The 15,684-nt window shown below is 52.8% G+C and overlaps 1 protein-coding gene across 1 annotated transcript; it reads right to left on the bottom strand.

Moving 5' to 3' along the window:
• Positions 1 to 1,467: 1,467 nt before the first annotated feature.
• SLC16A8 (solute carrier family 16 member 8) lies at positions 1,468 to 14,420 on the bottom strand. The gene is made up of 5 exons (XM_006118941.5): positions 13,932 to 14,420; positions 10,256 to 10,544; positions 9,542 to 9,685; positions 7,408 to 8,271; positions 1,468 to 2,246 (listed from the first exon to the last, which is right to left on the bottom strand). The coding sequence occupies exons 2-5, from the start codon at positions 10,482 to 10,484 to the stop codon at positions 1,855 to 1,857; spliced, it is 1,629 nt and encodes a 542-aa protein (XP_006119003.3). The 5' UTR covers positions 10,485 to 10,544; positions 13,932 to 14,420; the 3' UTR covers positions 1,468 to 1,854.
• Positions 14,421 to 15,684: the final 1,264 nt, after the last annotated feature.

Below are 15,684 nucleotides of genomic sequence, written 5' to 3'. Positions count from 1 at the left end.
ACAACAAGCTGCCCTATTCCCCCCCCCCCATCACTAGCCCCCTCATTCATATTTGAGCTGCTGATCTGAAGTGACATGCCCCTTCTTTCTGCAGCTCTTGCAATCCCTGCTGTACAGCCCCCTGGCTTCTGATCCCTTGGTGGTGTAATAGGTCCCTTGAGGTGCTGCTGTGGGGTGTTTGAGGTGAAGTAATTCAGGAAACTGGAAGGAAGGGCTTTGGCTAGGAGTGTCATAGTAGACCCAGTGCTAAAGCTGATTAATTGTGGTTTAAGCATGCGAGGGAAGGTTGTTCTCTTAGAATCCAGAAATCCACCTCTTAAGCCTGATTTACTACTTGCTCAAACACTCTCATTCATTGCGCCTGCTGCTTGTTCGTCTGCCTAAACATTGATTCCTTTACATAAGGGGTTTTCTTTTAGTTAAAAAAAAACACACACACATCCCAAACCCTTTTGTAGCATGGCTGCCGCTTGGCTTATCCCTCAAGACAGGACATGTTTTTACTTGGGCCCTGAAAAGAAACTCTCCCTGCTCAGCCTTGCTCCCCTTTGCATGTCATCTGCTCTCTCCTTGCAGCTTCAGCCTGTGGGGAAAGGGACCCAGTAGTATTCCTGCCTGTAAGACTCAGTGTGAGGGTAGCTGTTACCTAATGGCATTTACTTTGGTCCTTACAGCGATGCTGGAACCACTTTTAGGTTGGGGGTGCTGAGCTGTGATTCCCCCCCAATCCCTGTCCACACCCACAAGCTTGGGCTATTGCTGAGGGCAACTGCAAAGCAAGAGAGGAGACCAAGGGCCAGCCACTGGGACCCCAAGTGGCAGCAGGGCTTATGGCTGAAACCCTGAACAAGGGGATGACTGCTAGGACCCTGAGACTAGCAGCAAATCCCCTGAGCAAGGGGCCAGCAGCAGAGCCCGTGGGTGAGGGGCCGGGACCCTAGGTAGCAGCAGGGCCCTGTGGCATGGAGCCAGTGGTGGAAATACCAGCTGCAAAACTTGGAATGCTGCATCACTCCCCTTCCCCCTCCACCCACGAACCCACCCACACCCTTATTTCCCATGCCTGTGTTTCCTTGCCTTGTGCCTTTAACTGGAGCTTTTCTTCCTGGTCCCCCCTCCTTGCCCATGAAGCATGACAACCCAGTTGCTTTTGGTATCAGATAATTTGGAGCTGGGGTCAAACCAAAGTCCTGCTGCATCACTGCTAGGCATGGCCTTCCCCTTCTTGGACAATACATTCTCTGAGCAAGGGCTATGGCAGGAGGCAAGGTCAGAGAGATTATTCACCAGAAGCATGGCCATCGCTGCAGCTACTCTCTGGCTATGTCCCTACCCCATGAGAGCCTAATCACCCTGTATCCTTTTAGTACAGGCAAGTTCATAGTGGCCTCGTCTACCCTTCTGTGCTCTATGAAGCTGGGTCTGTCCAGCTAGCAGAGGCAGATTAGGAGAGGCATTGATGGCTGAGTGCTTGGTAGCAGATGTGGTCATGAAGTGCCCCTAATTCTGTTTTAGTGTGTCAGGGCCAAAGGAAAATGAACATATGTTGGCTGCCTCTGCTGCCTTTTTCCCCCAGACACAGTTTGTAGAGGAGGATGGTTTTCAGTCCCTTTGTGCCTGGGCTGAACACATCAGTGTATTTGCAGTATACCAGTACAAAGACACATACATGCCTATATATACAAATTCTGCTAGTCTTGGAATCTGGCGCTTGTTCCTTGCAGCTCTTCCCACACAACTTCTTCCCCTGTACAGTCGCCCCCTCCGACCCATATTCCCTCCCCCATAGACTTGTCTCCAGACCAGGCCAGACACACAGTCTAGCATTGTCTCTTCCTCCTGGCTTTTTGCTTGCTAAAAACTCTCTCTCTCCACTGTCTGGCCAGAGTCGCCTTCCCCTGGGGCTGGCATTGCCCCCTCACCCGCAGGCTGCTCGACCCCATCGGCACTACGATCCTCTGCTACATGGTTCGCCGCATCGCTGTCGATGATGACAGCAGTACTGGTGCTGTGGGACAGGTGGTGGTTGTCACCGGCATGATCTTCCACTTCCTGCACATCTGACTCTGCCTCTTCGGTGTCACTGCCACCCCCGGCCGAAGGGGTCTTTTCTGGCTGGGGTGGTTTTTTCCCCTGATTCAGGCAGCAGAAGGTGGCCATGCCCAGGAAGAGGGAAGAGACAACAACCTCTGAACCAGCCATGTAGAAGATGACGGCGTAGTTCTTGAATGCATCCACCAAGCGTCCTGATAGTCAAAAGAGAAATAATTAGGGTTAGTCGCCGACTCTTTTCCAGTGATATGGAAGTAGTGGAGATCAGTCCCTCAATGAGCTCTCTTCAGCTGGGGGATAATTTCCTAAGGAAAAAGACTGAAGCCTTATTCACTGGGATATTCAGCATTATACTTGACAAAGCCCTGGCCCATCTACATGAGAAAGCCAGTCTGTGTTGGCTGAGAAAAGCAGCAGGGATGTGATCCAAGAGGCGAGTCTGTGGCACTGCTTGTAGCTATGAATTTCCCTTTGTTCTGTATGGGTTAAGTCACTGGGCCATGGTGCAAATGTGGTCCGACACCACGCTCCAGTCCCACTTCTCAACACCATGGTATGACGACTCAGACGAAGCAATGGGGCTTGCATGCAATGCTGCCTGAAAACCACCATTAGGAGCTTTTTGAACTGCCCCAGGGGATAGGACTCATGGGAGAACTCTGTGAAAGTCAGGATTGTCCAGTGCGTGTGGTGGGACCCTATAGCTGACGACAGGCTGAGACAACAGGGAATACTGGGGACAAATCTTATCCTGCAGCAAGCCCTGTCATCCCCTCCACCCTGCAGACTAAGCAGGATATGCCTAAGTAGGGTTATGCCAAGCAAAGGGACACAGTTAAACCCCTTATTTCTTCCCACTCGGGCCTGGCCAAAGAGTTTGTGGCATGTTGTGGTTGGCTGCACCGCAAGTCTGGGTGGTTCCCAGCCAGGGCAGCGAGCGAGCAGCCAGGTGGGCGGGCGCGGGGCGCTAAACACGCGGGGCCCAAGGCAACCGCCTTGCTCACCTTGCCCTAAGGCCAGGCCTGCACTCAGTTTCTGCTCCCTTGAGTCAGACCCACGGCATTTACCAACAGATTCAAGTTTCCCCCACCATCAGGCCCCTACAGCTGTCAGGCACCATGTTCTGCGTGGCGTAGGCTGAACACACAAGCTTAGTCACAGTTCTATACAGCCAAAGTTATTGTGACAGCTACTCCCTGGTTGTCCTGTGTTACAAATAAACCACTCTCACTGTACAATGATGGTCCCAGCTCCTTTGCTGCAGCACACTCATTCCCTTTCCACCATGACGTATTGACTTGCCCAAATAATCTCGATCCTCTTTGAATCCCGCCTGTGATGTGTTTGACTAAGCCATGCATTCCTGCGCTCAGGGCAGGGGTAACTGGTTGAGCTCTGTGGCCTGTGTAGTACAGGTCAGGCTAGACCTGTCCCCTCTACCCTTAAACTCTGTGCATAAGTGGAGAGGAGACAAAGCATCTCTCCCTCGCGAGGCAGCTCAGATCTCCCCATGCTCTCCCCCTTCTCTTCCCCTTCTATTGCCATTTCGCCCACACGCCTTCCCGAGCTGCACACAATACACAATAATGGCCTGTTTCTCCAGCCTATGCATTTTTGGCTGTCGTGTGATCAAGCGCTGGATACTGACAGGCCCACCAGCAATGCTGAGCTACTGTCCCCTTCCCCTGCCACCAGAGCTCCTTTACTAAGCCCCATGAATCATTCTCTCTCTCAGCAATCTCCCTGCAGTGGGTCAGCATCCTCCTGCACGGCCCTGGGAACTAAGCTTCTTCCTTTTTGGCTCAGAGAAGAAGGGCCAGGTCTGGTCCTTTCCGCTCTACAATCAGAGATACAATAGATGCATGGAAGGAACCACAAGAGGCATGGGCAGTGGGTGAACCCAGGGCTTGGGAGGCTAGCCCCTGCCCGAGGGCTCACCCCTCCTGCCAAAGCCAAGAAGCCTCCCATCATGAAGCCACCAGCCTCCTGACCCCCCAGAGCACCAGGCAGGCGGCATGCCCCCCCCTACCCGCCAGCTTGCCAGGCAGTGTGCTCTCCCCAGCCTTGCAATTACAGGGCCAAGCAGCTGGCACTTCAGCAGGGTGTATCCTCCAGCACCAAACATCCCCGCTAGCCCCAGCCTTGGGCCCCAGCCATGGGGAACAAGCCCCCGGCCCGGCAGCAAAGCACTGCTGGGAAATAAGAAGAGGCCAGGGGCTGATCATACAAGGCTGTTTGAGGCAGCTTCGTTTTTCCCTGCTTTGGATATCTGCCACTCACAGCAGGAGAGTTTCTAGTCCTGTCCCCTACTCTGAGACAGGACTGAGTATTATTTAGCCCATCCCTGACAGGTTTCTCTAACCTATTCTTAAAAAAAAACCTCTTCAATGTGAGAGATGCCACAATCTAGGTAATCTGATCTAGTTTTTAATGACACTGAGAAAAGGTTTTCCTAATGGCTAACCCTAAACCTCCCTTGCTGCAATCATTTGCTTTCAGAAGCTGTAGTGCCATGGTTCCCAAATGACCCCTATGGCATCTTACTAAGGCTACATCTACCCTACAGCCTGGATCCACTCTCTGAGATCCATGTATTGGCAGTCAGTTTAACAGTTCTAGTGAAGACCTGCTAAATTACTCTCTTGTCAACCTGTTACTCTACCCTGGGTGAAAACAGTAAGGCTATGTCTACACTGGCAGCATCTTGTGCAAGGGTTCTTCTGCAAGAAGTCTTGCGCAAGAAAATCATCCACACTGCCATGTGCCAGCTGTGCTTTTGCGCAAGAGCTTCCTTGGCAGTGTGGATGCTCTCTTGAGCAAGAAAGCTCCGACGGCCATTTTAGCCATAGGGCTTTCTTGCGCAAGAAATCCCTGCCCAGCGTCCACACTGCCATCTTGCGCAAGAGCTCCTGCACAAGAGGGCTTACACCTGATAAAAAAAGAGCATAACTCTTGCGTAAGGAGCCCTCTCTTACCGCACCGTACTGTAAATTTCCTTGTGCAAGAGCAGGCGAGTTCTGTGGACGCTCTGCAGATTCTTGCGCAAGAACGGCCGTACTTGTGCAAGGAGCTGTGAGTGTAGACATAGCCTCAGGGAAGTCGACAGGAGAGTTTCCTTCCACGGTGTAGAGCCCACGGTAACTTGACGTAAAGTACATCAACACCAGCTATCTTATTCTTGCAGCTGACGTGGCATAGCTTCAGTTGACTTCCTGCCGTAGTGTAGATGAGTCCTAAGTGTCCCGGACCCCTAGCATTTCTGGTACTACTGGAACAGCCCCACCAGCAAGAACTCTCATGCACGGTGCGTGAGAAGTCAAGCTGTGCAGAGGGTACCATTTTGAAAATAAAATGGTGTCCTCCAGGCAACAAAAATGCAGGAGTGCTGTTCTGGCACATCCTGAGCCTGGCTCCACCACTCAAAAATGAGGGTTAGAAATGCATAGCTGAAAGGTCTGGAGGTGAGGACCTAACCACTCACGCCCATACGCAGGTGCGGTGGGGGGATGCAAAGGGTGCAAATGCACTCCCCCATGGTCCTTCATGGTCCGCCCCACCCTCCCGCCCCGTGCTCTGGCCAGCTAGGGGAAAGCATAGGCGTCACACTGCCCCAGCCTCCTTCCCCTTTGCTCTGGCTGGCCTGGGGCTGTTTCCTCCCTTCCTCCTCCAGAAGTGAGGCAGGGGGTGGGGCTGGGCTGCAGGGGCGGGGCAGGGCTGGGCCATGGGGGCAGGGCAGCCACCAGTCCCTCCCACAGCTCGCACCCCTCTCCCCAGAAATTCCTGCGTACGGGCCTGCCACTCGTGTTACCCTGTTGGTCAAGAGTCCTAGTGTCAGACAGAGAAGACACCCTCATTATTCCAACACATTAGTCCAGCACTCCCACCCCCCTCCCTTATTGAATGACAGACTTGGAATCATTTCTTTAAAAAACCAACGATTTTGAGATGGTGCAGTGCATGATGCTCGCTGCGGACATTCATGAGACTTGTGCTTTCTGCTAACAAAAATAGTCACAGTCATAAATATGCACAGCCACAAAGCACAAGGGCTGTGAATACCAATGAGAATCTACTGGTTTTTGTCACATAAATGTTCACAAAAGCTTTTTGCAGTATTTGCCGGGTTTTAACAACGACACCACCATCAGCACCACCACCACCATAATCTTCTCTTCTGAACTACGCAAGTTAAATGTTATGTTTCATCAATTAACCACTTAAGCAGGGGCAGGTGGGTCGCCCAGCCAGGCAGCAGCAGCCCTCCGCGGTGGGTGGGGGCTGCTTTGGCCAGGCCAGGCCCACTGCCCCACATTGTGGGTGAGCAGGGAGCTGTTCCAGTCCAGCCGGACCATCAATTATCCAGTTAACTGGTTAACCACTCACATCCCTACTCATAACTACTAGGCTACGTCAAGACTGGCATGATTTTCCACAAATGCTTTTAACGGAAAAGTTTTCCGTTAAAAGCATTTTCAGAAAAGCGTGTCTAGATTGGCACGGACACTTTTCCGCAAAAGCACTTTTTGCGGAAAAGCGTCCATGCCAACCTAGACGCACTTTTCCGCAAAAAAGCCCCGATCACCATTTTCGCGATTGGGGCTTTTTTGCGCAAAACAAATCTGAGCTGTCTACACTGGCCCTTTTGCGCAAAAGCTTTGCGCAAAAAGGACTTTTGCCCGAACGGGAGCAGCAGAGTATTTCCGCAAGAAGCACTGATTTCAGACAGTAGGAAGTCAGTGCTTTGCGGAAATTCAAGCAGCCAGTGTAGACAGCTGAAAAGTTTTTCTGCAAAAGCAGCTGCTTTTGCGGAAAAACTTGCTAGTCTAGACACAGCCCTAATGTTTTATGGGCAAAGCTAGAAAGAGTCTCTCTCGAAAAAGAGTCTCAGGACACTGGTTGGGCCAGGTTTGTTGTGCATTGGGTTGGACTCACATTCTTCATTTCAGATCATCTTTTTGTATAGGGACAATTGAAATGAAAAATGAGCTCAGTATTTTACTGCTAAAGTATACTTTGTGAAAAATCATTCCTTTCTAAAAATAGGAGTTGACCTGTTCAACTCTTTTCGGTTCTTCAGTAATCTGCTTACATGTCCTCTCCCTCAAGGAATTAAAGAGGTGCAGCCCCATGGACCCTACAGATGCCAGGTGCTGAAGCCATCCTACCCTGATAGTGAGGATGCCATTGGATGATTACGGATACCATTCCACCAATCACAAATGAGAGTTAGAAACGTGCAGCTAAAATGTCTGGAGGCAAGAACCTAGCCACTGGTGTTATCCTGTTGGTCAAGAGTCCCAGTGTCAGACGGAGAGGGCAGCTGGGTGCTGACTGCTCGCTAGAACACATACATACCTGCAGAGGGTGGTCCAATGAGCACAGCACATGCTTCGATGAGTAGGACTAGCCCAATGGCACTGGAGAACTTCTGGGATCCAACAATGGCCATGAGCACCTCAAACTGAAGTGCGCCTACCATGCCGTAGGAGATGCCAAAGAAGACGCAGAAGATGACCAGGGCCGTGTAATTGTTAGCCCTGGCACTGAAGATGTCTGTCAGGCCATTGAAGAGCATAGCAAAGCTGAATAAGTAGGCTATATGGGGACGCATCCACTTTGTCCCAGCCAGCATTCCACATGATGGGCGAGCAAAGATGTCGATGAAGCCAATGATGGACAGCAGGAAGGCAGCTTCTGTGTCTGGCACGCCTATGTCTTTGGCATAGTTGACCAGCAAAATAGGAGGCACAAAGAGGCCCAGGACCAGGATGAACTTAGCAATGGAGTAAATGACAAACCCCCGGTTGGAAAAGATAGAAAAATCCAAGAGCTTCTTCCCTTTCCGGGGCTGCTTCTTTTTGGTTTTCTTTGACTTGGCTCCATCAGTGGTGCTTATGGCTTCCTCTGCTTTGTCCCCAATGGGCAGCATCTCCTTGGCTTCATATTTGTCCTGAACTCTCTCCATCTTCCGCTTCATGCCAGCCTCGAGGGGTCTCATGACGGCTCCGCAGGTGCAGCAATTGAGCAGCAACCCTCCCATGATGAGGAACCCTCCTCGCCAGCCAAACTTCTCCAGCAAGACCTGCCCCAGTGGAGAGAGGGCTGACAGGAAGACAGGGCTCCCAGCTGCAGCAAGCCCATTGGCCAGAGGTCGACGTTTGTCAAAGTAGGTGCCCAGCATGATCAGGGAGGGCTGGAAGTTCAGAGCCATACCGAGGCCTGTGTGCAGGGAGGAGACGGAGAGAGTAATGGGTGAGACACCAATGGGGACAATGCGCAACAAAGACAAACCTCTCGGACGCTGTGTGCACACACCTCGCCCAAAGACCCAGTCGCGTGGTTCACTTCCTCTTCCCAAGTCCTCTCACACATGATGTACTGTATGGCGCACACAGGCAGAGGTAGGACTGGGGGCCAGAGAGCTTATATTGTCCTGGGACCTGCCTACTGTCAGCCACCTTTGGCTACCCAGTTCTCACGGGTGGGCCTTACCTTGAGTGCCTGGCTGAGGACTTCTCCACCATCACTTCACTTGTGCTATTATCCTTTAAACTCTTTGTAAGTCCCACTGTGATTCTCCCCCTACGCCCACCTCAGGCTGTTCCCTTGTCAGACTGCATCCAGAGGAGAAAATGCTAATGGACCAGCGGGATGTTTTCTATTACGTGGGTTCTTCTTCCTGGTGTGTGTCTCATCCCACACTCCCCCTCGGTGTCTCAGTGGTTTCCCTCCCACCCCACTATGACTTTGCTTGTGTGTGAAGAAGGCTGTGTGAAGTTCCCTTTCTAGCGCATCCAATCTTGCTAACTCACTTGATGCACCAAACTTGAGGGGTTTCTCCCGCCAGCCCCTGAGTGCTGAGCTGGTCGTGTGCACAACGCTCTCAGCCTTTGTCAGCCAGAGAACTGGGGTCCTGGACACTGGGGTTCCTGGGCCAGCTCTGATTCCATCTATGCACCTCCAGTTGGAGGCAGGAAGGAGTCCACAGCTCAGCCTCCTCCTCTTGCCCTCCTCCAGCCTCAAGTGCCATCGCCACAAAATGTCACCTCAGCTCCCTGAGCACATGCCCAGTAAGGAGAAAACACTCTGGTCCTCCGGAGGAGAAACAAACCACACCACGAAGCTGTGCATTTCTCGCTCAGTCTCCACTTCTCTTCCCTATGGCTTAGAACCCTTCCATGGACCTAGACCCCTTTATTTCTCCATCAGTCCCACAACTCCTGTCTCTCCCTCCTATTCCTTGTCTCCCTCAACTCTGGAAGCAGTGTGCCTGCCTGAACTCATGTGTCTTGCTCACACAGATCCAGTGAAAGCACAGACAGGGCCTCTCCATCACCCTTTCTCTCTCTGCCCTCACATAGTCAAACATCTCCAGTCATGCTGGTTAGACATCATCTGTGTCCCTTCTGTCTCATCCTCTCACCCCTATGCTCAAGCTCACTGGATATGACAGGTGCAGCACCCCCCACACCCGCAGTAGGGCTCTCACCTGTCAACATGCCAGCCGTCAGGTACAGCTCAATAATGTTGGTGGTGAAAGAGGCTAGGATCATACCAGCAGATGCCAGGAGTCCTCCGACAAGCATCACAGGCCGGCACCCAAATTGGTTCACCATGATGCTGCTCACAGGCCCTGAATAGAAGCAGATCAGGCAGAGGAAACAAGGAGTTACAACAGTCAGGACAGAGAGAGCGACTTCTCCACTCCCTCCCTCCCCATCAGCCCCAGTTCCACACTGCCCCAAGGGAAACCTGGCTCCGATTCCCTCTTTCCTCAGCAAGAAGAGTCTCCGTGAGTGTAACATGGGGACAGCTACACTCTGCTTCAGAAAGGGGCGCAAAAGGGATGAGCCTTCCCCTCTCTCCCCCCCCTTGCCCCGTGGAGACCAAGAAAGAGAACTGAGGAGCAGGTATTGATCTCCAGGGTACCAGTGGAGACACAGGGGATACCTGAGGTGTATGGGCAAAAACCAGCAATGCAGCATGTTCATCCCGCTGCTGGGAGGGGTGCTGGGGACAGAGGTTTCCTGCCCCTTCTCCCATTCGATTTGCGTGGAGAGGAGGGCTGGGACGCATAAAGAGAAGACTAAAGGCCCAAAGGAGAAGGCAGCTCTGTGCCATGCATGTGTTGGAGTGTGGGAGGGCTGAGGCAGGGGCTGGAGGAGGGCTGGAAGGGGGTTGGGACTCATGCGGCCATGCTCACCGGTACCATACAGCATGGCCAGCATGATGGACGAGATCCAGGCTGTGTCGCTGTAGCCCACATGGAAGTCACGCATCAGCTCCTTGAAGTAGACACTCACTGCCTTAGGGAAGGCATAGGAGAAGCCGGTGATCACAAAGCAGCCCAGCAGCACTATCCAGCCCCAGCCACCATCTGGGGGCTTCACCGAAGCTGGCGGCGGGATCTCCTCTGGGTCAGACCTCCCCATTTCCTAAATTGGGGGAGGGGCCCAATGCCAAGCAGGGACCGGGACCAGGGGGAGAGCGAGCTGCAGGAAGAGAACACACGGGGCACATGTATCACATGGCATCACCATCCTTCCCCCCAGAATTCCACCACTACCTGCTGACGTGGCCAGGTTCCCTTGTGCCAGTATCTGCTCCCACCTCCGCTCACCTCTGTCCCCTTGGAGCTGCAGTGAGGGCTAGTGGCTAGGGCACAAGAGGAGGAGACCTGGGCTCTAGTCCCAAGCTCTTTGCCACTGACCTGCAAGGAGACTTTGGGCAAGTCACGTCACCTCGCTGGGCCCGGTTCCCCTCTCACGTTTCATCTGCCGGCTCTAGTTAGCCTGCAGGCTCTTCAAGGACTCCCTCTCCCGCGGAGTTTGCGCACTGCTTAGCCCAGCAGGGCTCTGGTTTGGGCTGGGGCCTCTAGCTGCTCCCCTACTGGACACTTTATATAACACCACTCGCTCTCCCCCAAGCATGCTGCAGACAGTCCGCCCCCCTCTCCGCCACACACCCCTTCTTTCTAGTGCAAGCTGGAGCTGCAGGGTATCTGCGTGCCAGAGAGATTAGGGCTCCGTACTCATATGGCAGGGCCAGAACAAAGGCAGGGGGCTGGGGGGGGGGGTGTCTTGTGAATTTCTGTCGGGAGCCTTAAGCTGGCCAAGAATTTTGCTCCAATTGGCCAATCTAGGTTTGTTTTTCCTCACTTCTGCAGCCTGTGCCAAGGCACCCGTCAGGCCCTTCCCAATGCTGAACGTGGTGGACCCCGTGAGCGCAAAGCATCAGCATGGAGAGGACATAGCCTCTCTCTTTGCCACATAGCTTCCCCCTGTTGCTGGAGAAACACGCTCTATGCTTTGGCTATAAGTAAGGCCCTACCAAATTTGTGGTCTGTTTTGGTCAATTTCACAGACTTAGGATTTTAAAAATAATACATTTCATTATTTCAGCTATTTAAATCTAAAGATGCACCGTGAAGTAATTGTAGGAGTCCTGACCCCGAAAGTTGTAGTGTGGGGGTTGAAAGTTGTAGTGTGCTAAGAAGCTGGAGAGCAGCAGCTGCTGGCTAGGAGCTCAGCTCAGAAGGCAAAGCCGCTGCCGCAGAACAAAGGATGGCATGGGATGGTATTGCCACGCTTACTTCTGTGCTGCAGCATTCAGAGCTGGGTCCTCAGTCAGCAGCTGCCACTGTCCAGCCACCCTGGCTCTGTATCTGTATCTACTAGCCCAGGTAGAAGCAGGGCTAGTGAGTGACCCCAGGTGCCTTCAGTCAGCTGCCCACACTGTCCAGCTGCCATGCTCTGACGGCAGCAGTAAGGGTGGCATGACATGGTATTATTCTCTGGCTGCCCAGCTTTGAAATCAGCATAGAAGTAAGGGTGGCAATACCGTGACTCACCCCCTAAAATAATTGCATGATTCCCCCCACACACACAACTCCCTTTTGGGTCAGGAGCTGTGTTCCCTCTAATTTTTCCATCCCTGAGAGGAATGAATTTTCTTACGTGCACCGTGGATGTGATGTGCGACGCGCTATCTTCATATTGGTGCACATAACAAAATGAATGTGGTGGGAGTGGGGCCAAGGGGTTCTGAGTGTGTGAAAGAGCTCAGGGCTGGGGCAGAGGATTGGGAAGAAGGAGTGTGAGGACTCCAGCTAGAGGGGCAAGCTCTAGGATTGGTCTGGGACTGTGGGTTTCAAGCTGGGACAGCGGGTTGGGTGTTTAAGGGCTCTGGCTGAGGGTGAAGGCACTGAGGTGGGGCTGGAGTTAAGGGGTTTGGGTGCAGGAGGGGGCGCTAGGTTTGGGGAGGGGGCTTGGGATTGGGGTGTATGAGGGGGCAGCTAGCTCCTCAATTCACGTGCCCTTGCTTTACGCGCATGACACTTTAGTACTGTCAGTAGGAAAATACCTATGCGGATGGGAACCAGGGGAATCTGACAGTCCCGTGCCTGGGTGGTGGTAAACAAAGCCTCGCGTGGGCCACACATAGAGCCCTGATGGGCCGCAGGTTGCCCACCACTAATCTAGACCAATGGTTCCCAACCTTCTTGATCATACAGACCCCTTTTCAATCTATTAACATTTTACTGACCCTCCCCAAACGATAGAGCTGTGCCTGCAGCCCTGCACATCCCTCGGCCCACGCTGCTTCCTGAGCCGTGTCCCTCAGCCCTCTGGGGAAGCAATGCGGTGGAAGGATGTGCTGGCTGCGAGAGGCTCAGCGTGGACCCCCTACAGAACCACTGGGTTGGGAACCACTGATCTAGACTATCCTGCCAAAATGAAGCAAATCAGAGCCTTACAACCACGTATCCCTGACTCAGTGCAAAGGAATGAGGGACAGCAGCAGGAACTGGCTGGTAGAAACCCATTTCCACGCTAGGTATTCACCGTCTGGGTTTACAGTAAACCCAGTTTCTGCAGCCAGCTACCAACAGTGCTAAGCTTTCACAGCTTCAAATGATTATTTCAAACGGCTGCACCATGGCAGGTTGGTTTAGTGATACCCCACTCTCCACGCCTCCCAAAAAGCCCTCTAGCGTACTGGTAAGCAAGTTACTATTGCACTAAAGCAGGTGTGCTTTCCTGGGACAAAGATACCCCAGATCAGTCTTGGATAAGGACCACTGGCACCAGATAAGGTATACAGGTGGCTGATCTGATCCTTGCTATGTGGGTTGTATGCACTGACGTACACTGTGTCTGGTCCTTGCACACCACCGCTCACTACTATTTTCTCCAGTGCTGGAGAGGTTTGCCTGGCTGTTAAGAAACAATCCCAGTGAACAGACACTACTGTAGAAGGATGGTTGGCAGAGACTCCTCCCGAAAGCTAACACCCAGCACAGCACACATGGATCCTCAGGTTTCTCCATAGCACCTGTCACCTTTGCAGCTCAGTGCTGACACCTCAATTACACCAAGGTGAGATTCGCCACCAGTGTCAGGGAACCAACGTGCCCAGGCAGCGCACTAATGATGAGAATCGCACCCTCAGTCTCTGAGTGCAGAGTGGGTAACACCCCCAAGGGCTAGCACTGTGAATCATCCTCCGCGCACAGCAGGATCTCCCCACTAGGGAGCGGTCACACACCCAGCCTCTGATCAGAATGGGATCCGCAGCTCGGGCACGCCAGGAGTCAATAGGAGCCACACACTAGAGCCAGCATTTTCCTCTAGAGTCCCTACGCCAGGACTTAACCCTCACCACCTTCAAGAGCAGTGGATCCACATCACAGAGGGAGAGAGGGTGCGTGGAGACAGCATCCAGAAGAGAATGAAATTAACTTGCCCAGGCACAGGCGAACCTATTAACAAGCTATGCCCCAAGACCAGCATTAATCTGAGTGACAACCCGGAGAACATCCCGCACACACCACTAACCTGCCAGACGAATCACTGTGCAAAGTGCATCTGGATACAAACCTTGCAGGATGGTCGGTAGCGGCCTGTTCGCCCTTTGATTTCCAGGGGCCGGTCTGCGTGGCACTTCTTGGCACCTGGAGGGGTGTGTTAACTTAGATGGTGTCTTTTGGGGTTAGCTCCATGGCAGATGCCGGCTTCCTTGTCCTGGAGAGCAACGTCGCCCCTTCAACTTGGATTGCGGAAAATCCTGCCCTGCTTCCTGACTTCTCCTGAACCACTGGCTGCCGGTGGGGTCAGGCAGTGCTCTCCAGCTGCTGCAAAGACACCCCCCAAGTCCTCACCCCTGGGAGCCCATGGGTGCAGTGCAGCTTGCAGCCTAAGCCTCAAGGTGTTTACACAGTGGATGTGGGTCAGCAGCTGCTTATGTTTTAAAGTTGGCAAAGCATCAGAGGTGCTGATCTAGCAGAAACCACCTCTCCATTTTTAAGAAGCTTTCTCAGCCAATGGGAAGGAGTAGCCTGCATGCCTGGGCCAGAATACCCCAATAATCCCTCAGATCAGCACAAAGAGGTGGCTGGAAGCCTGCCCAAAGATCCCTTACAGCTTCCCCTCCGCACTTGCCTCTGTAGCAGGGAAGCTCTTAACATTTGTCTCTTGGCTCATCAGGATGGAGCAGCCAAGGCAACAACACCAAGGAGCTTTCCAAAGCTGGAGCGTGAGCACACAATGCTGTTCTGGAGTGGGGGGAGAGGCAAAGGGGGCAGTGGTGAAGTGGGGAGATAGGGTGTGGTGACAGAGCAGGGGATGCAGGGATAGGATGCAGACGGGGGTAGCAGGGACTTGTACAAAGGATGCAGGGCTGGAGGAGATCATTGCAGTGGGGGTGCAGTGACAGGACACAAATGGAGTGCGGGAGGAGAGCAGTGGGGGTGAAGTGACAGGACAAGGGTGCAGGGCTGGAAGAGAGCATTGCAGTGAGGATGGAGTGACAGGACAAGGGTGCAGTGATAGAGTTGGGCATTGCAGTGGGGGTGCAGTGACAGGACAAGGATGCAGTGCTGGACTAGGGAGGTGCTGCAGTGGAGACAGGCAGGGTACAATGATGGAGCAAAGGAAACAAGAGCCAATGGGTTGTGCAGGGAACTTTCTGAAGCAATGCTCATGGGGTCCTCATATGGTAGTAGCTACATAAATAGCCAAGCGAGGACCATGCAGGCCTTCCTGAACAGCCTCCTTTCAACTTGCCTGGGGTAAGTTTTCCTTTTAAGGAGTGTGCACAATCTCATGAGTTACTCCCTTGCTCTCAAGGCATAAGGACAGCTGGCTGGTGAGAGTTCAGGATGGATTTGCCAGGACTTCCCCTTCCTCTGCAGGCTCCACACACAAGCCAGGTGAATGCAGGGCAGGGTTGGCAGTTTAGGACACTCCACTCTTCTCTCCCCCAGAGCAGGCAGAGCCTCTGCTGGTAGCATGCAGTGTTGCTCTGGGGAGATCCGTATGTTTCGAGAGCCAGGAAGAATGCTACAGGCACCAATAATTTTAAAAAACACAACAGGGGGCATAATTCTGGCAGCTGATTGGAGGGGTGGTGGGAGTTCCTGAATGGGCAAGAGGGAGGGGTAAGCCAACATAAAATCATCAGAGAGGTAGCTGAGTTAGTCTGTAACAGGAAAAACTTAAAAAACAACAAATAGTCTAGTAACACCAGTAGTCTGGTCATCTGAAGAGGGCTGTGCCCATGAAAGCTCATGATACCATCTACATGTTTTGTTAGTCTTTAAGGTGCTACCAGACTATTTGTTGTATTTTAAGT

Source organism: Pelodiscus sinensis, chromosome 1, assembly GCF_052426305.1.
Source record: "Pelodiscus sinensis isolate ZL-2025 chromosome 1, ASM5242630v1, whole genome shotgun sequence".
In the NCBI taxonomy this organism is placed as follows: domain Eukaryota; kingdom Metazoa; phylum Chordata; order Testudines; family Trionychidae; genus Pelodiscus; species Pelodiscus sinensis.
Note: the sequence above shows the minus strand (reverse complement) of the source record. Positions and strands in the feature narration are given on the sequence as shown.